This window comes from Trichomycterus rosablanca, chromosome 7 (assembly GCF_030014385.1).
Source record: "Trichomycterus rosablanca isolate fTriRos1 chromosome 7, fTriRos1.hap1, whole genome shotgun sequence".
NCBI classification, from domain to species: Eukaryota; Metazoa; Chordata; class Actinopteri; order Siluriformes; family Trichomycteridae; genus Trichomycterus; species Trichomycterus rosablanca.
The window spans coordinates 10,136,071-10,157,102 of record NC_085994.1 but is presented as its reverse complement, the minus strand read 5'-3'; the positions used below and the strand labels follow the sequence as shown (position 1 = coordinate 10,157,102).

The 21,032-nt window shown below is 36.4% G+C and overlaps 1 protein-coding gene and 1 non-coding gene across 4 annotated transcripts; one reads left to right on the top strand and one right to left on the bottom strand.

Annotated features, from left to right (window-relative positions):
- The first annotated feature begins 665 nt into the window (after nucleotides 1–665).
- Nucleotides 666–15,980, top strand: LOC134317637 (protein CFAP276-like). Of its 3 annotated transcripts, XR_010013255.1 has the most exons (7): nucleotides 666–821; nucleotides 1,494–1,610; nucleotides 1,685–1,800; nucleotides 2,491–2,588; nucleotides 12,219–12,255; nucleotides 12,838–12,982; nucleotides 13,076–13,184. XR_010013255.1 is itself a non-coding variant. In XM_062998349.1 (5 exons), exons 1-5 carry the CDS (start codon nucleotides 744–746, stop codon nucleotides 4,674–4,676), a joined length of 480 nt encoding a protein of 159 aa, XP_062854419.1. In that variant the 5' UTR covers nucleotides 678–743; the 3' UTR covers nucleotides 4,677–4,785. The 3 variants fall into 3 exon arrangements, 2 of the variants coding, with proteins under 2 accessions (XP_062854419.1, XP_062854420.1); XM_062998349.1 differs by lacking the exons at nucleotides 12,219–12,255; nucleotides 12,838–12,982; nucleotides 13,076–13,184 and adding an exon at nucleotides 4,606–4,785 and having other exon boundaries at nucleotides 678–821; XM_062998350.1 differs by lacking the exons at nucleotides 666–821; nucleotides 1,494–1,610; nucleotides 1,685–1,800; nucleotides 13,076–13,184 and adding exons at nucleotides 15,360–15,504; nucleotides 15,726–15,980 and having other exon boundaries at nucleotides 2,503–2,588.
- On the bottom strand, nucleotides 4,907–5,296 carry LOC134318632 (small Cajal body-specific RNA 2). Its single transcript, XR_010013413.1, has one exon. It is a non-coding gene; the product is annotated as a small Cajal body-specific RNA 2 (non-coding RNA).
- Nucleotides 15,981–21,032: the final 5,052 nt, after the last annotated feature.

The following is a 21,032-nucleotide window of genomic DNA, read 5'->3' as shown; positions in this document are numbered from 1 at the left end:
AGTGGTGGTAGAGTTAATTATGACAATTTTTTCCTTTTTAAATAAAATGTAACTTTGGCATTATTTTTAGAACAATTTTGTTGCCGATTTACTTTTTCTGTTTTAAGTCATATTAATATCCTAAATAGGATGGCACATTGATTCACCTCAATGAGTTTGCTTTCACTTAATTTCATTCCATCTCAACAACTGATTGGAACACTGACAGATCCTAACATTACACAAAGCTAGTGAGTGGAATGTGTTTATTTATAATTTTGCATCAGTATATGGGGGGTAGTGTATTGTGTTTACAACCTTGTTTGGCATGTTCTTCAGGTCTGGTTTACCTCCTAAAGCATGCAGTGGGTTAGTGCTCCTGGGAGTAAGTGAAGAAGTGGGTGAATGTGTGTTGTTATATTCCTGACATGTGCCCAGTGTTTAGTGGGTCTGGTTCACAGGGCCAAAGGTAGGAAACACCCTGGACAGGCCACCAATTTATCACAGGGCAAACACACACACACACTTAGAGCAACATAGTATCTCCAGTTGGCATGTCTTTGGACTGTGGGACAAAACCAAGCTCCCAGAGGAAGAACATGCAAACTTTACACAGAAAGAACCCACCTGGGAATCGAACCCAATCTTAACTCAGTATCAGAGAGTGGCGCTGTTGTACTCGTCTCTCGTAGCAACGGTGCACAAGAGGACAACAATCCACCTGTTACATTCCGATAGAGCTTTTACAGCAGGGAATATAAATAATGTCCCAAAACCGAGATCCATTTTCTTTTCCTAAATATGAGAATGATCACAATTTTACAGGAATCAAACAATGTCAGGTAAGATTATTGATAACGACTTACAGTCAAAACTTCACATATACTTACTGTATAAGGACATGCATGTCAGGGTAGTTGTGTTATTTAAATGATTACAACAGATCTACAGATATTCTTTATTTTTGTGGCGTAATAAATTTAATACATCATTTGTTGTCAAAATTACTTTCATTTTTAAAATCTGTTGAGACAAAAATACATATACATATACAAAATACATACATCAACTTAATAGTGCAACAATTACCGACTGTTATCATTCAATCTATCAATATTTTCATATGAACAAAGAAAAAGCATGGGTCTTTTCTTACATGACTAGCTTTTTGTGGTTCTCATGTGAATTACATGTGATCATCCAAACAACTTGTTTTAGCATTTAAGTTGCAAATAACTGGAAATTAAAAGGAAACTAATATTTGTCTATTTTTAATATCAAAAGGGTGATCAATGTCAGAACTTTAATAATCAAAAAATGCATTATTTTTCCACAAAGAGTCTAAATCTTCATTATCACTGTCACTGGTTTTTCATTGACCCCCAGAGCCACTTGATTCAGACATAATAAAGCTTTGCTGTTTGACACAGCTTAGCTACTAATATAAACTTTATTATTCACCTTTATTGATGACACTTTTAAAAACTTAAAAGTTTTTTTTTTTAACTCCACAGAAAGTGCTGTATAAGAAGCCCACACACATGGCGCAGAATGATGAACCCTGGAGCAGTCTGAATAGCAGAGCTACGGAATCCAGCATGAAGAGAAGTGCTCTTTATCAGGATCCAGAGGTGAGCTTATCCTGATCTTGCTATACTGTGTATATGCGTGTACATATAATAAACTTTTTTACTTTTTTCCACAGGTACAAAATGACAGCCTGGACTTCCATCTTAATGCTGTCTATGATAACCATCTTGATTTATTTCTAAATAAAAATGAAATCTTGTTCCAGAAAGAGACTCTGATGAGTAACCACAGGTGAGTTTTTTTTAATCTATTTTAAATACAGTCAGATTACAACCTACAAGTTATAATTTATTCATTTAATTATGCAAATCACCGTATGGTGAATTAAAGGGCTTGTAATTTTCGAGAATGTACACCCTGGACCAGATGCCACTCCATCTCAGGACAACACACCCTCACTTATTCACTTACACCTTGGTCAGTGTAAAGTAAATCCAACTTCTCCAAGGTAAAAGAAATCCAGTGAACCTATAGAAAATCAAGTGGTCACAAGCTGAAATTGCCAGATTTATGGTATTAATGAAGGGGAGGAACTCCCCCTTTTCATCTCCTAGCATACAGTCTATATACTTAATGAACTTTTTACACCATACACTGATGAGCCAAAATATTAGGACCATGTAAAACATGACTATCATAAATCTCTGCCTAATAGACTGTCAAAAAGACTCTTCTAAAAATGGTATTGTGACCCCTTCACATCAATACCATTATTGAAATGCTCTTGCTGTTTTTAAGAGATACTTTAATCTGGCCATAATCACTGGTCTTTATGCCTGATCATACCTGCTACATTTAAACCCTGTATCACGAGTAACTACCATCAGCCCTGATTGTTACATAAAAGACTACAAGTGATAAGGGGGATAATATTGTGGCTCCACAGCACCAATTCTTAAAGCATATATTTATTTATATTAGGGAAAATGATGCTTCAAAATGTGGGACTTACAAGAAGGAAATTAAAGTGTGGGTGAACCCTCAGAAAACTTCCATTTACAGCATTACAGGAGTAATAGGTAAGACCATTTTTATTTAGAAACTAATGAAAACTTGTTATATGTTTTTGAGACAGGTGTAGCACTTTTATAAATCAGTAAGGATGGGATGCCACAAAACAAGATTGTGTTTAGTATTAAGTATTTTCTTCCAGAGTGAAAGTTGGGCTTGGATTTCATAACCATGAAAAATGTACAAGTGGAATTTTAAATAAGTGAAACATTTATTGTCTATTGCATTCAAGTGAATGGTGCTTTATTAATTAACTGTAGCTTTCCCATATACATGAATATGTTCAGTAGGTAAGATAATGTTTTAATCTTTAACAAGAATTCACTCCTACAGCTATGGTAATATCATGTCAACAAAATGTTATATTCTTTAATGTTACCATTAAATAAATGCTGTAAATTATTCAAAGCTAGTCAGCATGCTAAGTTGCTAAAGTTAAAAGGTTTTGTCTGAGGCTTCTTTTTGGGCACTACACAGTAAATCAGTACATAGAATTGGACATACACTGATCAGCCATAACATTAAAACCACCTCCTTGTTTCTACACTCACTGTCCATTCTATCAGCTTCACTTACCATATAGAAGCACTTTAGTTCTACAATTACTGACTGTAGTCCATCTGTTTCTCTGCATGCTTAGTCCCCCTTTCATGCTGTTCTTCAATGGTCAGGACTCTCCCAGGACCACCACAGAGTAGGTATTATTTGGGTGGTGGATCATTCTCAGCACTGCAGTGACACTGACATGGTGGTGGTGTGTTAGTGTGTGTTGTACTGGTATGTGTGGATCAGACACAGCAGCGCTGCTGGAGTTTTTAAACACCTCACTGTCACTGCTGGACTGAGAATAGTCCACCAACCAAAAATATATCCAGCCAACAGCACCACCTAAATGATCCACCACCTAAATAATACCTGCTCTGTGGTGGTCCTGATCATTGAAGAACAGGGTGAAAACAGGCTTGAAAAGATATGTAGAGAAACAGATGTGATATAAGTGCTTCTATATGGTAAGTGGAGCTGATAAAATAGACAGTGAGTGCAGAAACAAGGAGGTGGTTTTAATGTTATGGCTGATCAGTACATTTATACTTTTAATGAACTTTTTTTTTTAATAGTTTTTGCTGTTTGGTACTGAGCCAAAATGGTGAATATTGCTAATTGCTATTTTGGCAGAAATGTTTACAAATCTCGTTTTCTTACTATACTAGTCCAATTAATCATTAATAATAAACAACAAATCATTTTTGAGAGATAAAATGGTTTACTTTGCTTTACATGCGTTACTATTTTTGCTGTGAGGTATTTTAGAAAGTAAAGTTTGTCCGCTGTTGAATATTAAGGTTTATCTTTTCAAAAATCCTAATTCAACCACTAGGTGTCGCTATCGCATAAAACCAGTTTAAAACACTCCCCATCATGTTGTGTCATCACTCCCCTTTTTGAGAAAGAAAAAAAAGAATTTCCCTGATTTTAGATGGAAATGTTTATTTATGGACGGAGTTAGTTAATGACGGAGTGTAATAATGTTCTCAGGATTATTCATTAGTAGACAACACTGTAAAAGATAAGTCATCGGTCACTTAAATAAATAGGACGTATTGCTGATAGTAAAAAGGTAAAAAAAATTTCTTAATTGTGACCAGACATTGCATACTTTTGGTACATACATCTGGTCCCAACATGAGTTTGGACACCCCCAATTTAGTCACAGTGCTCCATAGATGAATGTATTGAAGGTTTGTGTACCCATCGAGATGTACTACCGAGCATGCGCACGTTTCGTTAAAGGCCTATAACTTCGTGCTCAATCGAGATGTGCTACCTAGTCTAGTTTTAATAAGAATAAATCAATAAAACTTAGATTTACTATATATAAATCTGCGCTACGGTAGAACATTTTAATAAGGTAGGACAAATAAACAAACAGAGCTCCACGATAGTAGCTTTTATCAATATCGCTGTGTACTGTACGATATTTAACCGAAGATAAAAATAAACTAAATATATCTGTTCTTTTTGTAGAGTCTCATCATAACGCTTCTACGAACCGAGGCTACTCCAGAAAACACGACGGAGGCTTTTATTCAACCTAAATACATTGTTCTCATAAATAGAAACATGTTACCTTAAATAGATCGAGCATCTTTAAAAAATGAACTTTTCACTTTCCCAAACAAAACTAATAAAATACAAAAAGCACAATTACTGTGGTCTTTATTTCAAACAGAAAAGCAACAAGCAATACAGAAGTTACAGCTCTTAATAGTAGCTAGTAGTAGCTCTCTGTAGCTAGCCAGTTAGCATCACACACTGAGGACCTGTTATAGATCAGAATCGCCGGTATACTCATAGACCACAGAGGGACAAATCCCAGCAGTGCTAGTATATCTGATCGATTCATCATTTCTGACCACAGCTGTAGTGTGGACGCTCTGTGGATATAAAAGCTCCGCGCTCAGCGTCACAGCGGACTCACGGCTCGGTTATTATCATCTCTGTATCCGCGCAGAGCTAACACGGACCAGATCAAATAAGATCACGGTGTAGATTTATATAGTAACATAAACAAAACACAATCATTCAACAAACTCACAACAAACATACAACAAACATACAACAAGCACACAATCGCGCGCACACTCTCTCTCACTCACTCACCCAACAGCGACACACTCATTAGATCACTTCCGAGTCAGCGGGCTTTATATAGTGCAGCCGGAATCGCCTCTTCGAGGGGATTATGGGAAACAGCGGAACTGGAGAAACAGAGCCCCCATGTGGTTATTACAGGCTATTGCCTGTTTCAAACCCCATACAGGTTCTTCTAAAAAAATTAGCATATTGTGATAAAGTTCATTATTTTCCATAATGTAATGATAAAAATTTAACTTTCATATATTTTAGATTCATTGCACACCAACTGAAATATTTCAGGTCTTTTATTGTTTTAATACTGATGATTTTGGCATACAGCTCATGAAAACCCAAAATTCCTATCTCAAAAAATTAGCATATTTCATCCGACCAATAAAAGAAAAGTGTTTTTAATACAAAAAAAGTCAACCTTCAAATAATTATGTTCAGTTATGCACTCAATACTTGGTCGGGAATCCTTTTGCAGAAATGACTGCTTCAATGCGGCGTGGCATGGAGGCAATCAGCCTGTGGCACTGCTGAGGTGTTATGGAGGCCCAGGATGCTTCGATAGCGGCCTCAAGCTCATCCAGAGTGTTGGGTCTTGTGTCTCTCAACTTTCTCTTCACAATATCCCACAGATTCTCTATGGGGTTCAGGTCAGGAGAGTTGGCAGGCCAATTGAGCACAGTAATACCATGGTCAGTAAACCATTCACCAGTGGTTTTGGCACTGTGAGCAGGTGCCAGGTCGTGCTGAAAAATGAAATCTTCATCTCCATAAAGCTTTTCAGCAGATGGAAGCATGAAGTGCTCCAAAATCTCCTGATAGCTAGCTGCATTGACCCTGCCCTTGATAAAACACAGTGGACCAACACCAGCAGCTGACATGGCACCCCAGACCATCACTGACTGTGGGTACTTGACACTGGACTTCAGGCATTTTGGCATTTCCTTCTCCCCAGTCTTCCTCCAGACTCTGGCACCTTGATTTCGGAATGACATGCAAAATTTGCTTTCATCCGAAAACAGTACTTTGGACCACTGAGCAACAGTCCAGTGCTGCTGTTTCTGGTTCAAAAGTGGCTTGACCTGGGGAATGCGGCACCTGTAGCCCATTTCCTGCACACGCCTGTGCACGGTGGCTCTGGATGTTTCTACTCCAGACTCAGTCCACTGCTTCCGCAGGTCCCCCAAGGTCTGGAATCGGCCCTTCTCCACAATCTTCCTCAGGGTCCGGTCACCTCTTCTCGTTGTGCAGCGTTTTCTGCCACACTTTTTCCTTCCCACAGACTTCCCACTGAGGTGCCTTGATACAGCACTCTGGGAACAGCCTATTCGTTCAGAAATTTCTTTCTGTGTCTTACCCTCTTGCTTGAGGGTGTCAATGATGGCCTTCTGGACAGCAGTCAGGTCGGCAGTCTTACCCATGATTGCAGTTTTGAGTAATGAACCAGGCTGGGAGTTTTTAAAAGCCTCAGGAATCTTTTGCAGGTGTTTAGAGTTAATTCGTTGATTCAGATGATTAGGTTAATAGCTCGTTTAGAGAACCTTTTCATGATATGCTAATTTTTTGAGATTTTGGGTTTTCATGAGCTGTATTGAGTGCATATACAGAGTGCTGTATTGGGTTATCCCGACCAAGTATTGAGTGCATAACTGAACATAATTATTTGAAGGTTGACTTTTTTTGTATTAAAAACACTTTTCTTTTATTGGTCGGATGAAATATGCTAATTTTTTGAGATAGGAATTTTGGGTTTTCATGAGCTGTATGCCAAAATCATCAGTATTAAAACAATAAAAGACCTGAAATATTTCAGTTGGTGTGCAATGAATCTAAAATATATGAAAGTTTAATTTTTATCATTACATTATGGAAAATAATGAACTTTATCACAATATGCTAATTTTTTGAGAAGGACCTGTACATGTACACTGCTAAGTAAACTAGGATATACTGTATATTACTAATAGTAGTGTGTACTGTGTAGTATACAATATTTAGCTATGTGGTATATTACATGTTTACTTTTAAAAAGTGAAACATATTCGTAGTTTCCTCAGACCAGTTTAACAAACCAAAATGAACAGATTGTTGGTGGTTACTAGTTTGTGTTTAAAACATAGTACATGCTAATCAACTTTACAATTAGTTTATAGTTAAAATGTAGGGTCACGTGTTACATATATCTTACTGGTTTTGCACACTTTTCACTGGTCTCAATCACAAAGTACGTCTAAACTACAGTTCAAGCCCCTATTTGTGTCAATAAATGCTGTTATTATTGCATTAGTTGCTCCCTTCAAACAACTGAGCCACTGCCCTGCTTGAACATTACACCTTAAACACGCTTATCTGCTTTTTCTTATATAAACTCCCTTTATTCCCTCCATATTTTACATGGGCAGATATGTATATTATCATTTAAATGCGAAGAACTTATTTTACATGGGCAGATGTGTGCATTATTATTTGAGTGGACAGAACTTATTTTACATGGGCAAATATGCATATTTTCATTTAGCCATACATAACAAAAAAATATAACAGTTTAAAGTGACACAGTCAAGTAAAATAAAATCAACGATAACTGTAAGTTTAATGAAACTGGGCATAACTATACAGTAATTTTGGTGGTGGATAACAAATACAGTATTTTGCTGATATATTTATTGTTTTATTGACCCACATATAATTAATATACAGTAATTGTAGGGTGACATAGTGGCACAACTAGTAGAGAGGGTGTAACATGGGTCCTGGGATGGGAATACAGGTCCTTGCCTCTGGTCACTTTTTTTCCCTTGTCACATGTTTTTTTTTTTTTTAATGTACTGTTCTAAACTGTCAGTGCAATAAGTAATGTTTTCTCAGTGAATAAGTATTGTATATACTTGTTTTAAAACCATTTCCTAAATTTTCAAATGATACAAGAGTCAATAACCTTTTTTTACATTGTAGGACTAAACATGGTCATTAAACCATTTTATGCCTAAGCAAGTTTTGTGCATCGTATCAGTGCTAGGAAGCACCTAGGAAAACTACAACTGCATTAAAAAATAAAAAGCAATAATCTAAGATGGTTCCCTTATACAGGAAAATGTAAACCTTCACATAAGCACAAAAGCACAAAAGCACAAAATATGTTTCAAATGTAAAAACCTTTGAGATCAACACTGAAAACAGTTTTTAAATAATAGGATGTTTGAAATAGCTTAGACCAAATAAGGTAAGACTACTTGTCACTTATTTGCTGTGTATTCATATTATGATTGCCACTGTTATTCTGCATGGCCCCCATAAAGCCCCCAAAAGTACTTTCAGTGCAGCTCATTCATTACTTGGTTCCTTTCTATTCATATGACAATTAGCACAATCAGTCTGAAATTCTGGCATGACCCATGCTTTCAGGGAAGTATCTATATGAATGGCCAGGTAATTGTTCAATCGTTTACACCTACAGCATTTAGCATATGCTCCAGACCAGTAAACATTTCTTTAGTACAAACAATCAACAGTTTAAGAACACAACCTGTAGTGGTACCAAAGATACCTGCTAAAACTCTATTAGAAGAAAATACAGATAAAATGGAATGCATTTTTGCATTTTTGTTTGTTTTTAATAAGCATGCATTGGTTAGTGCAAAGATTGTTTCCATTTACAGCATATACATAGTACATACTTGGGTCTTCAGTCATCTTGTTAAGAAAACAGCTATTCAAACAGACCGATGAACTTAGGTCAATCATTTGGGTACAAGTAAAAAGACAAGAAGTGACCTATATAAAGAGAAATAACTGGACTCTCGAGATTTGGATTCTTTTGGATTTTCAGATCACCTTACAGTTAAGACAGTATACACCAGTTTAAACACTGGCACTCTTATTTTATGTCAGATTTTACTGGTGAGACATCACTGTTCCATCAATGTTCCCACCCATTCACATAGTCAAACAAGGGACAAGTTACAGAAGCCTGTGTACAAATTGACATAATTTTTAGAAATAGCAAAGAACCCAAAATAAAATAAAAATCACACAGGCTAGAAAACGTGTCAACTGACAGTGATGCCAAACTAGCATTACATTTAGATAAAGAGAGCTGTGCACATGTGCTTTATCACCTAATGTATAATGTGATATTTTACCCAAATATCACATTATAAATTATACATGGTCACTCTTTCTGCTCAGATGCAATTTGCATTTTACATGTATTTAACTTTATTGTCTTACTTAATGTTACCCATACTTTTCCAGGCAGAATCTACTGGTTTTAGGAGTTCAAGGGTGTTGTTTGTTGTATAACTTCAGTTAAAAGTAGTGTTGATGTCAACAGGGATTAGTTAATCTGGGGTTGCAGTACGGGTTAATCTAGAATTTCCTAATGGGATTGTAGACACTGGCTGCAACCACGATTGGTATAATACATGTCTGCAACCTCACCACTGGGTACAAACAGCAACAGCTCTATGTGTGGAGGTAAGTGTTTTGGTTTAAATAGGAAAATTAGTGATAAAAAAGTGGAGACAAACAGTCTTGTATAAAAAGGAATCTTTAACTGCATCTTAGCTGCAGTGTAATTTTACTTTAGCAGTGATCACAACAAAGGAGAAGGGTACTAATAGCTGATATGTTTAAAATGGCATTAGTTCCTTTATGTATGACACAATTAAGAGAAACGAGTATTGTTATAGGATTATTATGCCCAATATTTAAGGAGGCTTCCTTACATTTCATACAATTGCTTAGACTGTGTCATTTTTGTTAGTATTTGATAATTATTTTGTTTGTATTTTTTGTGGAATGATAAAGCATGATTGAACAATAAAGATGCATATTTTCATTATAATACAATATAATTTTGTAATACTTTGTTTTACTATGTACAAATGATTGTAATTTACAATTAATCAATTTAGCTCTGCCACTAATGACTATTTTTCTATCAATTAATCTATAGACTTTTTTATCGATTAGTCGATTAATCTAAACAATTCATTCATTCAGAATCTCATTTAAGCCTCTTTTATTTTAACAACAAACTGTATGGCATAATAATATGGCACAAAATTAAATGTAAACAGGGTTTATGTCCATATTATCAAATTCTCAAGTGCTCCATATTGTAGCGTCGCCACTAGGGGGCCGCCACGGGCTTTACCCAGAAGCCCTTGCGGCCATGCTGCAAGGCTGCGGCCAGGCTTGCCGTAGCCGTGTAGCCCAGTGTTGGGGCTGGGGTGGCTGCGGTAAGGGCTGGATCAGCGGCTTTTATGTTTGTCTGTTGTATGAATGTCTGTGTGTATGAATGGGTGTGTTTGAAAACCTAGGGAGCTGCCTTGCTGTCTTACTGTCTACATGTCTACAAGTTTCTCCGCCCCCAGAGAGAAGAGCACCCAACCCGCTATGAATTCTGGGATTGCCTTGATCACTAAGGCTGCGTCGGATGCTCACTCGTTCTTAAGCCAAAATAACATTCTGCCGCAGCTCATGTGCTCTAACTGAACTCGCTAAGGAATACGGTATTCCAAGATCTCCGCGATTAAGAAGCTTAATGAAACAATATAGAAGTAAAGGTTCTGCTGCATCTCATGTGCTCTAACTGAACTCGCTAAGGAATACGGTTTTCCAAGATCTCCGCGATTAAAAAGCGTAATGAAACAATATAGACATGCAACATGGCGCTAGTGCTGCTGTGGTACCATCAAAGCTTTGCACAGTGTACAAACCACCTTTTTCTTTTGTGCCAATTTTAAGTATTCCCAAACTTTTGATGATTTGGGTCATTGAAAACGTTTAGCTTTTCTTTGAAAGCTCTACAATCGGCCTCCGACTCTGCTGCAGACGGCATTTTTAAGACTGCGCTTAATTCCGCAAACCAGTGGCTGGACCAAATACGACTTAGGTCATGCACGCAGTAAGTAGTGCTGAGGGAAATCATATGAACGGTTATATGAATGGAAACATTGTAGAAATTAAAAAGGATCATTTATAAACATAGTTTTGAAAATGATGCATCGACTTAAAATATTGACTGAGTCGACGTCATCGACTACGTTGGCCGTTCACGGCAGCCCTAAATCAATTCATATTATATTATTAATTCATAATTAATAAGTGATAAGCTCAATGCTTCAGTCTGTGAGTAAAATATTTTTGACTGGCTTCATGTTTTCATGTTTAGTGCAGCTAATTGTCTACAGGCATGTCCTAGGTCATCAGAACAAATACAGAGTGTGGCGACATCTGCTGGTGTAGCAGTTCAATTGCATGGTCGTCAAACCTTGTTTCATAAAAAAACAACTAAGGTTCTAAAAGTGATGTCCAGGTACCCCTGAGATTTTTTCAATCAGAATGAAACACTAGACAGTCCACACATCACTTTTAGATTCTTGAGTGTGAAGTCATCTGCCATTTTTAAGTAGCCAGATTATCAGGCTAAAAACAGGCACACAAGCAGATTTCTTTTACCAGAAATATGTGGACACCTGGCAAAAAGTTTCTGAAATATCACATAAAAAATATATATTAATATATTTGCACCATGATTCCTCTGGAAATACTTTCAAAAAGATTTTGTCTGTTGGAATTTGTGCTTATGTACTCAAACACCATTTCAGAGGTCCGGGACCGGGGAAAAGAAAGTCTGAGTCTTATCTCCAGACCAAACTCATTCCTTAAGTTTCTGTGGATGACATGCACAGTCATATTGGACTTCTAAACCCAAATCTATTACCACAGAGTTGGAAGCATACAGTTTTTTATCTAAGTGCCTTTAGGGTGCTAAGATAGCACAGTGATCTATAGTGCTAGCCCAGCACCTGAGCCCTGACCAGGATAATGCAAAAACCTCAGAACTGGAGAATGAAATTAAAAGTCAGCATACATTTGGCCATATAGTTTCACATATAACTTTTTCATTATAAAAATGTAAACCAATAAGTAAATGTCTATTTTACCTAATCTTCCATACTCTCTTTCTGTCTCTTTCATTTTAGATGCTTCAGTCACCTGGCTTTAAACATTACAAAAAAGGTATAACCATTAACTGCTTTGTTTTATGTTAGTTTTGTATTGTCTATTTAAGATGTGACCATATATTGATTACCAACGACGAATCAAAATCCTTATAGTTTGGTATTTTCTAACCATTTGTGATTTCCACATCTTGTTAAGCGACTTGTACAACTTCTTATTTTTTTCATAATAAGAGCATTAACAAGTTCGTGAAGAGTTATAATGTTTCAGCCAAAGCTTTAGTATTTAAAAAACAGTTTTTAGTCCAACTAAATAAAATTGAATGACATAGAAAAACAATAGAAATGTATGACATAGAAAAAAAACCCACCATTTACAGTTTCTATAATAGATTCCCCATGCCCCCCCCCCATTACTTACCTTCATGTGGACCTCCTTACTGTCTTAATTTTTAACTAGCCTCTCTCATCTAAAAGACTTACAGTAATGTCAAATACTTGAAATAAACATTATATTATATTTTACTTCAATATAATTGAGCTATACTGATGCAGACTGTAAAGTGTGATTCAGTGTAGTGATTCCGTGTAATAAGTGCAAGTGTAATAATTATTGTATTAATGTTTGTTTTTTCTTCAGAGACCTATGGAGGTCACTCATGTGTGTCCCGTCAGAGCACAGATGGTACTGAGGAGGTCACACAGCTACGAAAGCTAAATGGTTTTCCAAATGAGAATCACAGTCATCAAGATCTCCATAAAGAACTCTTGCTTAGCTATAAGAGGTAGCTAGTAAATTTATAATACCTATTGGGTAAATAGCTTTTAAACATTATATAATACTTTAGAAATGAGCCAACATTGTTTATCTCTCAAAGATGGAACTTCATAAGAACAAGGTCAAGCAATAGAAGACAGAGGGCAGAGACTGCCAGCTCATTCAAAAGCCACTGTGTCTCATACTCACTATGAAATATGAGGGGGATTGTGATTAAATTGGATAGAATGCTTCAGCAAAACTGGAATCAGGAAGACTTGTCTTTGTGAAGGACCCATGTATTAAGTCACATACACAGTTATCCTTGGAAAAAATTTGATTTCCTTTTCTCTATGTTCCCCAACTTTGAGGAGTTGACGAGTGGCTTAAAGTCACCCAAAAAAACACAAATACATTATGGAATGAAAAACATTGTATTCAATATAGAAAAATACCTTTACCCCTATGTCATTTCTCTTTCAAATAATTTTCTTCTTGGGTACAACAGCAGGTGTGTCCTAGCACCAATATAAACAAAACGACCCTGTTTACAAATGAGTCAAATCCAATTTTAGCATAAAGCTAAATAACTGGAATCAGCAGTGGTATCCACATCCACTTGTCACTAGCATGAATGGCATAACATCGTTGTGTAATAGCTTATGGTTGCACAAACTTTTTAGTTTTATCTATAGCTTATTTTGTATATATTTTTACATATTCTTACATACTGGTGCTGGTCATAAAATTAGAATATCATGAAAAAGTTGATTTATTTCAGTAATTCCATTCAAAAAGTGAAACTTGTATATTATATTCATTCATTACACACAGACTGATATATTTTAAATGTTTATTTCTTTTAATGTTGATGATTATAACTGACAACTAATGAAAACCCCAAATTCAGTATCTCAGAAAATTAGAATATTGTGTACAATATTGAAGACACCTGGTGCCACACTCTAATCAGCTAATTAACTCAAAACACCTGCAAAGGCCTTCAAATGGTCTCTCAGTCTAGTTCTGTAGGCTACACAATCATGGGGAAGACTGCTGACTTGACAGTTGTCCAAAAGACGACCATTGACACCTTGCACAAGGAGGGCAAGACACAAAAGGTCATTGCTAAAGAGGCTGGCTGTTCACAGAGCTCTGTGTCCAAGCACATTAATAGAGAGGCGAAGGGAAGGAAAAGATGTGGTAGAAAAAAGTGTACAAGCAATAGGGATAACCGCACCCTGGAGAGGATTGTGAAACAAAACCCATTCAAAAATGTGGGGAAGATTCACAAAGAGTGGACTGCAGCTGGAGTCAGTGCTTCAAGAACCACCAAGCACAGACGTATGCAAGACATGGGTTTCAGCTGTCACATTCCTTGTGTCAAGCCACTCTTGAACAAGAGACAGCGTCAGAAGCGTCTCGCCTGGGCTAAAGACAAAAAGGACTGGACTGCTGCCGAGTGGTCCGAAGTTATGTTCTCTGATGAAAGTAAATTTTGCATTACCTTTGGAAATCAAGGTCCCAGAGTCTGGAGGAAGCGAGGAGAGGCACAGAATCCACGTTGCTTGAGGTCCAGTGTAAAGTTTCCACAGTCAGTGATGGTTTGGAGTGCCATGTTATCTGCTGGTGTTGGTCCACTGTGTTTTCTGAGGTCCAAGGTCAACGCAGCCGTCTACCAGGAAGTTTTAGAGCACTTCATGCTTCCTGCTGCTGACCAACTTTATGGAAATGCAGATTTCATTTTCCAACAGGACTTGGCACCTGCACACAGTGCCAAAGCTACCAGTACCTGGTTTAAGGACCATGGTATCCCTGTTCTTAATTGGCCAGCAAACTCGCCTGACCTTAACCCCATAGAAAATCTATGGGGTATTGTGCAGAGGAAGATGCGATACGCCAGACCCAACAATTCAGAAGAGCTGAAGGCCACTATCAGAGCAACCTGGGCTCTCATAACACCTGAGCAGTGCCACAGACTGATGGACTACATGCCACGCCACATTGCTGCAGTAATCCAGGCAAAAGGAGCCCCAACTAAGTATTGAGTGCTGTACATGCTCATACTTTTCATGTTCATACTTTTCACTTGGCCAACATTTCTAAAAATCCTTTTTTTGTATTGGTCTTAAGTAATATTCTAATTTTCTGAGATACTGAATTTGGGGTTTTCATTAGTTGTCAGTAATAATCATCAACATTAAAAGAAATAAACATTTGAAATATACCAGTCTGTGTGTAATGAATGAATATAATATACAAGTTTCACTTTTTGAATGGAATTACTGAAATAAATAAACTTTTTCATGATATTCTAATTTTATGACGAGCACCAGTATATAATCTTTGTTTCCAATTAGATGTTTTTGGTGTCTTTGGTTTATCATGGTGCATTTTGTATGTAGGGGTTTGCTATTGGAGGAGAAGCCTGAGCTGCACAGGGTGCTAGAACAGCGCAGGTTGGAGCAGCACCGGGCACAAGAGCGTGCCCTCCATCCTCCATCTGACCTCGAGCAAGAGCTTTACAAGAGGCAACAGAAACTCCAGGAGGTACTTGTTGCTTTTCAACTGGGGAAAACACTTTTCCACACAGATATCCAATATTTTTTGGATATCTTGCATGATTAGTCTTTTTCAGGTCATGTTACAGCATAATGAATGTTGCATTATCAAGTTACTCATGTTTTGGATCATTGTGTATTTGCAACACTTAACTTCTATTAAGCTTTAAGTGATGCACTGACACTTTTCACTATTATGTGTTTTGGCAGTATGAACAGGAGGAGATGAAATGGCGAGAGGATCAGAAGAATATTCCTGAATTTGTGCTGGTCAAGGAAAAACTGCGACACATACACGTGTCAGAACAAAATGGTTAAACAAACTTTTACTGGACATCAAAGAACTATGTCATTCTTACTAAAAATCAAGCTTTTAGACTTAATAACCATAAAAATAAATGTAACTCTGGCATAACACACTGTGTACAAATTCCCTTCTAGTGACAGACCTGTGGCGCAATTTAAACGTATGTAGTTAAATTATATTAAAAAAAACTTGTATGTTACTATGTGGTGTTTATGGAGCCTAATTTTATCTATGTTGTTTCTTACTTTTACTTTAACATGGGAAAAAGGGAATCATTTTTAAAGATAATGCATTTAAAAAACATGTATTGCTTTGATTTATATCCATTTAATGCAGCTGTTCTAAAATTACACAGGTACTGTCAAAGCTTAAACCAATTCATCCAGCCAGTCCAATTCATCAAGCCAGTCCGCTACCCATCCACTGCACATTTTAGTGATTTCTTCGCTTTAACACACACTACAAAGTGATATAAGATGATGACACACTAATTCAACTTTAATGTACTGTATTTATAACAATGAGTAGAATTTAGCTTCATAAGCCTTATTAATGTGTTATCCTACCATACACAGGTTGACTAGATCATTTATGTTCAGTCAGTTTTTTATTGTCAACCAGGTGTAGCCTATATTTAGACTTGTAGGGTTGCTAGGAGGTTAATAGATTGTTCCAGGTGGTTGCTCAGGTGTTCCTAGGTAGTTGTTACAGCATCTCAAGTTTCTAGAGTTGCTATATGTGCTGTATAGAGTTGACATAAAAGAAGTGTGCTAACTGTTTCCCCATCATTTATTTCTACTAAAAATATGACTGCCACATGGAAACCCTTTGTCCAATCAAAAACGTCTAATATTTAGACATTCTGAAGTTGATTTAGTGCTGATATTTTAAAAACAGAAAAATACAGTAAAATCAGAAAAATAATATAAATATTGTGCATCACTAATAAGATAATGCTTCGCTTTAAAAATGTTGCACAAAACATATAATAATAATAATAATAATGTATTAAAATAATGTACAAAACATTGATGTCCTCTTTTTATGAGAAATACTTGTTAAAATTATTTTGTCTCTGCATTGTCCATGGCATAGCGACACAATTACAATAAATGTAAAACACTTCCAGCTGACTTACAAGTTTAGTACTATTAAATGCACAACTGGAATTTACTGAATCACAGTGCAACATGCATGGGAGGCAGAAGTGTAAAACCTTATTGATCTGGGCTGCTTTTCATAGCAAAATTGTGTTAGTCCATTGTGTGATTGTCTCAAGCTGCCAGTGCATTCACAGGTGGCAAAGCCTGCAATGCCTCCATGGCGAAAGAGATCCCTGAGGACTTCCTACTTCTTTTCACATGGAAATCAAGTCCCGTTTCATTAGCTGATCTTTCAGTTCAGGGGATGGTACACATGAACTGTCCATCTGCTGGACGAGACCACAGAATTGACAAAAGCATGAAACCCGAAGCTAGGACAGAATTTTACACAGCAAAAGGCTCATTCTGGGGAAGGAGGACACATTTTTAAATTTGTACTTAATTATGTTTGTTTTATCCTTTATTTATTCACAAATGTATAGGTTGGTAACAGGGCTGATATTAACAGGGTTTAGGTTTGCGGTGTAAATCAGCTTTTGTTCTACTTGTGTTGCAGACTGTGCCACATAGTAATAATAAACATGTTGTTTTGTTGTTGTCGTTATCATTATGCATTAAAATGTAATCAGGTTATACCCATTTTTGACAGCTTTACATTCAACAATTACATATAAACCTTACATTGTACCATGTTCTTTATTAGATTCAACTGGTGAGAGTTTCTTTGAAAAAACCTTAAATTTGTATGTGGATACTTACAAAAACACTTTTTGTAACACGGTTAATGTGATGTACATTTTTCATACAATTTAAGTTACATGAAAATAATGCATAGATGCCAAGCTGGTAAACGAACTGGGGATCTGGGTTTGATTCCTGCCTCTTGTCCTGCCTGTGGGTTGTTAGGCACAAGGAATCTAGCTAGCATAGGCAACAACTGTTGTAATAGTTCAAACATCACAGTTAATAAAATTAAGACAAAATGTAGTGTTTACAAGCATTATCAAATATACAAAAAGATAGTAAAGTGACAGACACATCACATATGTCAGTGTTTAGTTGCTTACTGTCTTGGGCATCCAATGATTTTAACATCCCTCTAAGCTCACAGCCCACCAAGTGCAGAGGGGCGGCATGGTGGCTAAGTGGGAAGCACTGTCGCCTCACAGCAAGAATGTCCTGGGTTCGATCCCCAGGTGGGGTGGTCCGGATCCTTTCTGTGTGGAGTTTGCATGTTCTACAAGTGTCTGCATGGGTTTCCTCCCACAGTCCAAAGATATGCAAGTGAGGTGAATTGGAGATACTAAATTGTCCACTGTGTTTGATATAACCTTGTGAACTGATGAATCTTGTGTAATGAGTAACTACCTGTCCTGTCATGAGTGTAACCAAAAGTGTAAAACATGACATAAAAATCCTAATAAACAAACAAACCTCAGTGCAGAAGTTATTAGTGCACAATTTAGTTATTAGTTGCAGTGCAGAAGTCGAGATAGCCTTATATATAACCTTTATTTGTTATATATACATGTGTACAGGACAACAAAATTATTTTTTCGCATATCCCAGCTTGTTTGAAAGCTGGGATCAGAGCATAGGGTCAGCCATTGTACAGCGCCACTTTAGCAGAGAGGGTTAAGGGCCTTGCTCAAGGGCCCAACAGTGGCTGCATGGCAGAGCTGGGATTCGAACTCTCAACCTTTCAGTTCACGTCGACAATACATGTGCAGATTTTGTTCTTAGTTCTTAGTGTTTTTCTTTAAACAGATTGTTTTAACAGTTGTGCTTTATTATGGTCCAACTGCAGAAACAATAAACTATTGACCAGAGCACCTTTACACTGTCGCAGTTTGTAAACTTTGTAACTTGTTACCAACGAGATGAGTTGGTATGAAAGATGAGAGATAAAGTTAACACATTGTGTTCTCATTTATCAGCTCGGTAGCAGTACTGACCAGCTGTCTGAGGCACTCGCCTCTTGTTTAGCTTCTATTGTGTTCCCTCGCCTCCCTCTGCTGCCTCTATTCAAACTAATACTGCCTCTCACTGCACAAACGCGTGTTGTATTCATCCAGACTGGATTAGAAATGTGGGATGAACTGGGGGAACTGTACGAGCATCTTTTTATAGAAATGAACTACAATACGCAAAAATTAAGCAGATGTAAGGATTTTTTTTTATCAAGTTCTTGTATAACAAACATGAAAGCCGTTTTAGTGATTAATAGCGCTCTTATTATTTGTAATACCCCAACGCCTTGTTGCTAAATACCCCTCTTTTGGAATGGTACCGTCCGGCAGCAGCTTGCTCATTTGAGTAAATCCATCAAGTTATCAGTATTTACATAGACTCCCTGTGTGTAGCTGCAAGTCTCGGGGAATGGATTAAAACTTACTAAAACCAATTATACACGGACCTGAAAAACGGTATGATGTTTTGATATTAAAATTATATGTGTTTGTACAAAATTATATATAATTTACATACTACATTCATGTATATGTATACTTAATTCGTCCAAAAACCATCTCTGTTTAGACTGCATTAAGTGCCTCCATAAAATGTTTTGGCAGGTCTACAGGGAACAACTTTTGCATATTTTAATGCATCATTACTGTTTATTTGCTCTATTTGGTCTATTGGGGGAGATTAATATGTTAAATTTATCAAATTAACTAAGCATCAGACTGAAAACAGAAAACAGAATGATTAAATTTGTTCCCTGTACAGGATAAGTTATTTTCCCTTAGAATAAAGCATGGAAATATGTCAATAAACTTGTCATCTTTTAGATTTTGAAGTGGTTTGTGGTGTTTTGAACTCCACCAGAGCAGAGCAATATCCATTTGATTCTAAATTCATATTTATGGTATTTGTAAATTAATACAAATTAATGATAATTAATTCTACAGAACTATGACAACTTGCCTCCTCCATTTATGCTAAATCATGTTCCTGTTATGTTTTAGAATGTATTGTCACATCATAAGCATGTTTTTTTAAAAACATTTAACATAATTCTGCACTTCTATGTGGCAACCCAGTTAGATATATTTGATCATTTACAAACCTATAGGTTGATAACAGGGTCGATGATGATAACGTTTGCAAGCTTACTGAGTTGTTATTCTTCTTAAGTGTTACACATAGTATTCATGTAATTATATACATCATATATTTATTATGCTTGTAATAAATGCACTTTGTGTATGAAATTTAGGCAACAACATTGACATGATTATATCAACAACAAAACATTTAATTAACCGAAATGTGACAAATCAGTTGCCTTACAATACTTCACCTTTATTACATTATTTTTTTAACAAATTCTGTTTTAATTAAATACATTTACCAAAATTCATTTCGTATTAAGTAACATTGCATAGGACACATTGTTTGCTTTATTTCAGTTGGACAAATACGTTGGCAGTTTAACTTGACTAATTTGATAGTATAACACAGGTCTCACGTTTCCAAGTTTCCTGTCCCAACCTCCATTCTCTTACAGGAAACAGATCCATGCAGCAGATGTTGCTTTCATTAGTTTCATTAGCTAATTACTTTTCACAATGTATGTTGAGTCCACCTGATGCATGTGATTTAATTGTCACTATTATTATGGTAATGAAAAGTTGTCAAATTCTATTAGTGTGCAAACACAACTGTTTTACACAAGCAGTCTAATAAAAGGAATGAGTTTTCTCTTTTTTGTGTAAAGAACTGCAGTACATAGAGCTTCTTGTAACATAAATGGCTTTGTTTTAGATGGGTTCATTAGGTAAGAATGAGCTGTAAAGCAGTAGTGGAAAAGATGAACAGGTCTTTTCCTGCCCTTTTTCTGATGTGCATCTTAGTGTATGTAGCAATGTTTAATTTTGGGAGGTCTCCTACCAGACACAATGACTTCACTTGTTTGTGCTTCTTTGTTTAGTCTCAACAGTTCCAAATCATCGACATAGAACTGCATAAGACATAAAACTGCTATTATTATTAATATATAAAATACCTACATATTACAGTTTCCCTTTGGAACTGTTTTAGCTAAATATAACATTTTTAAAACTCAGCAAAGTTGTTCACTCCTGAGACATGCCCAAATAAACT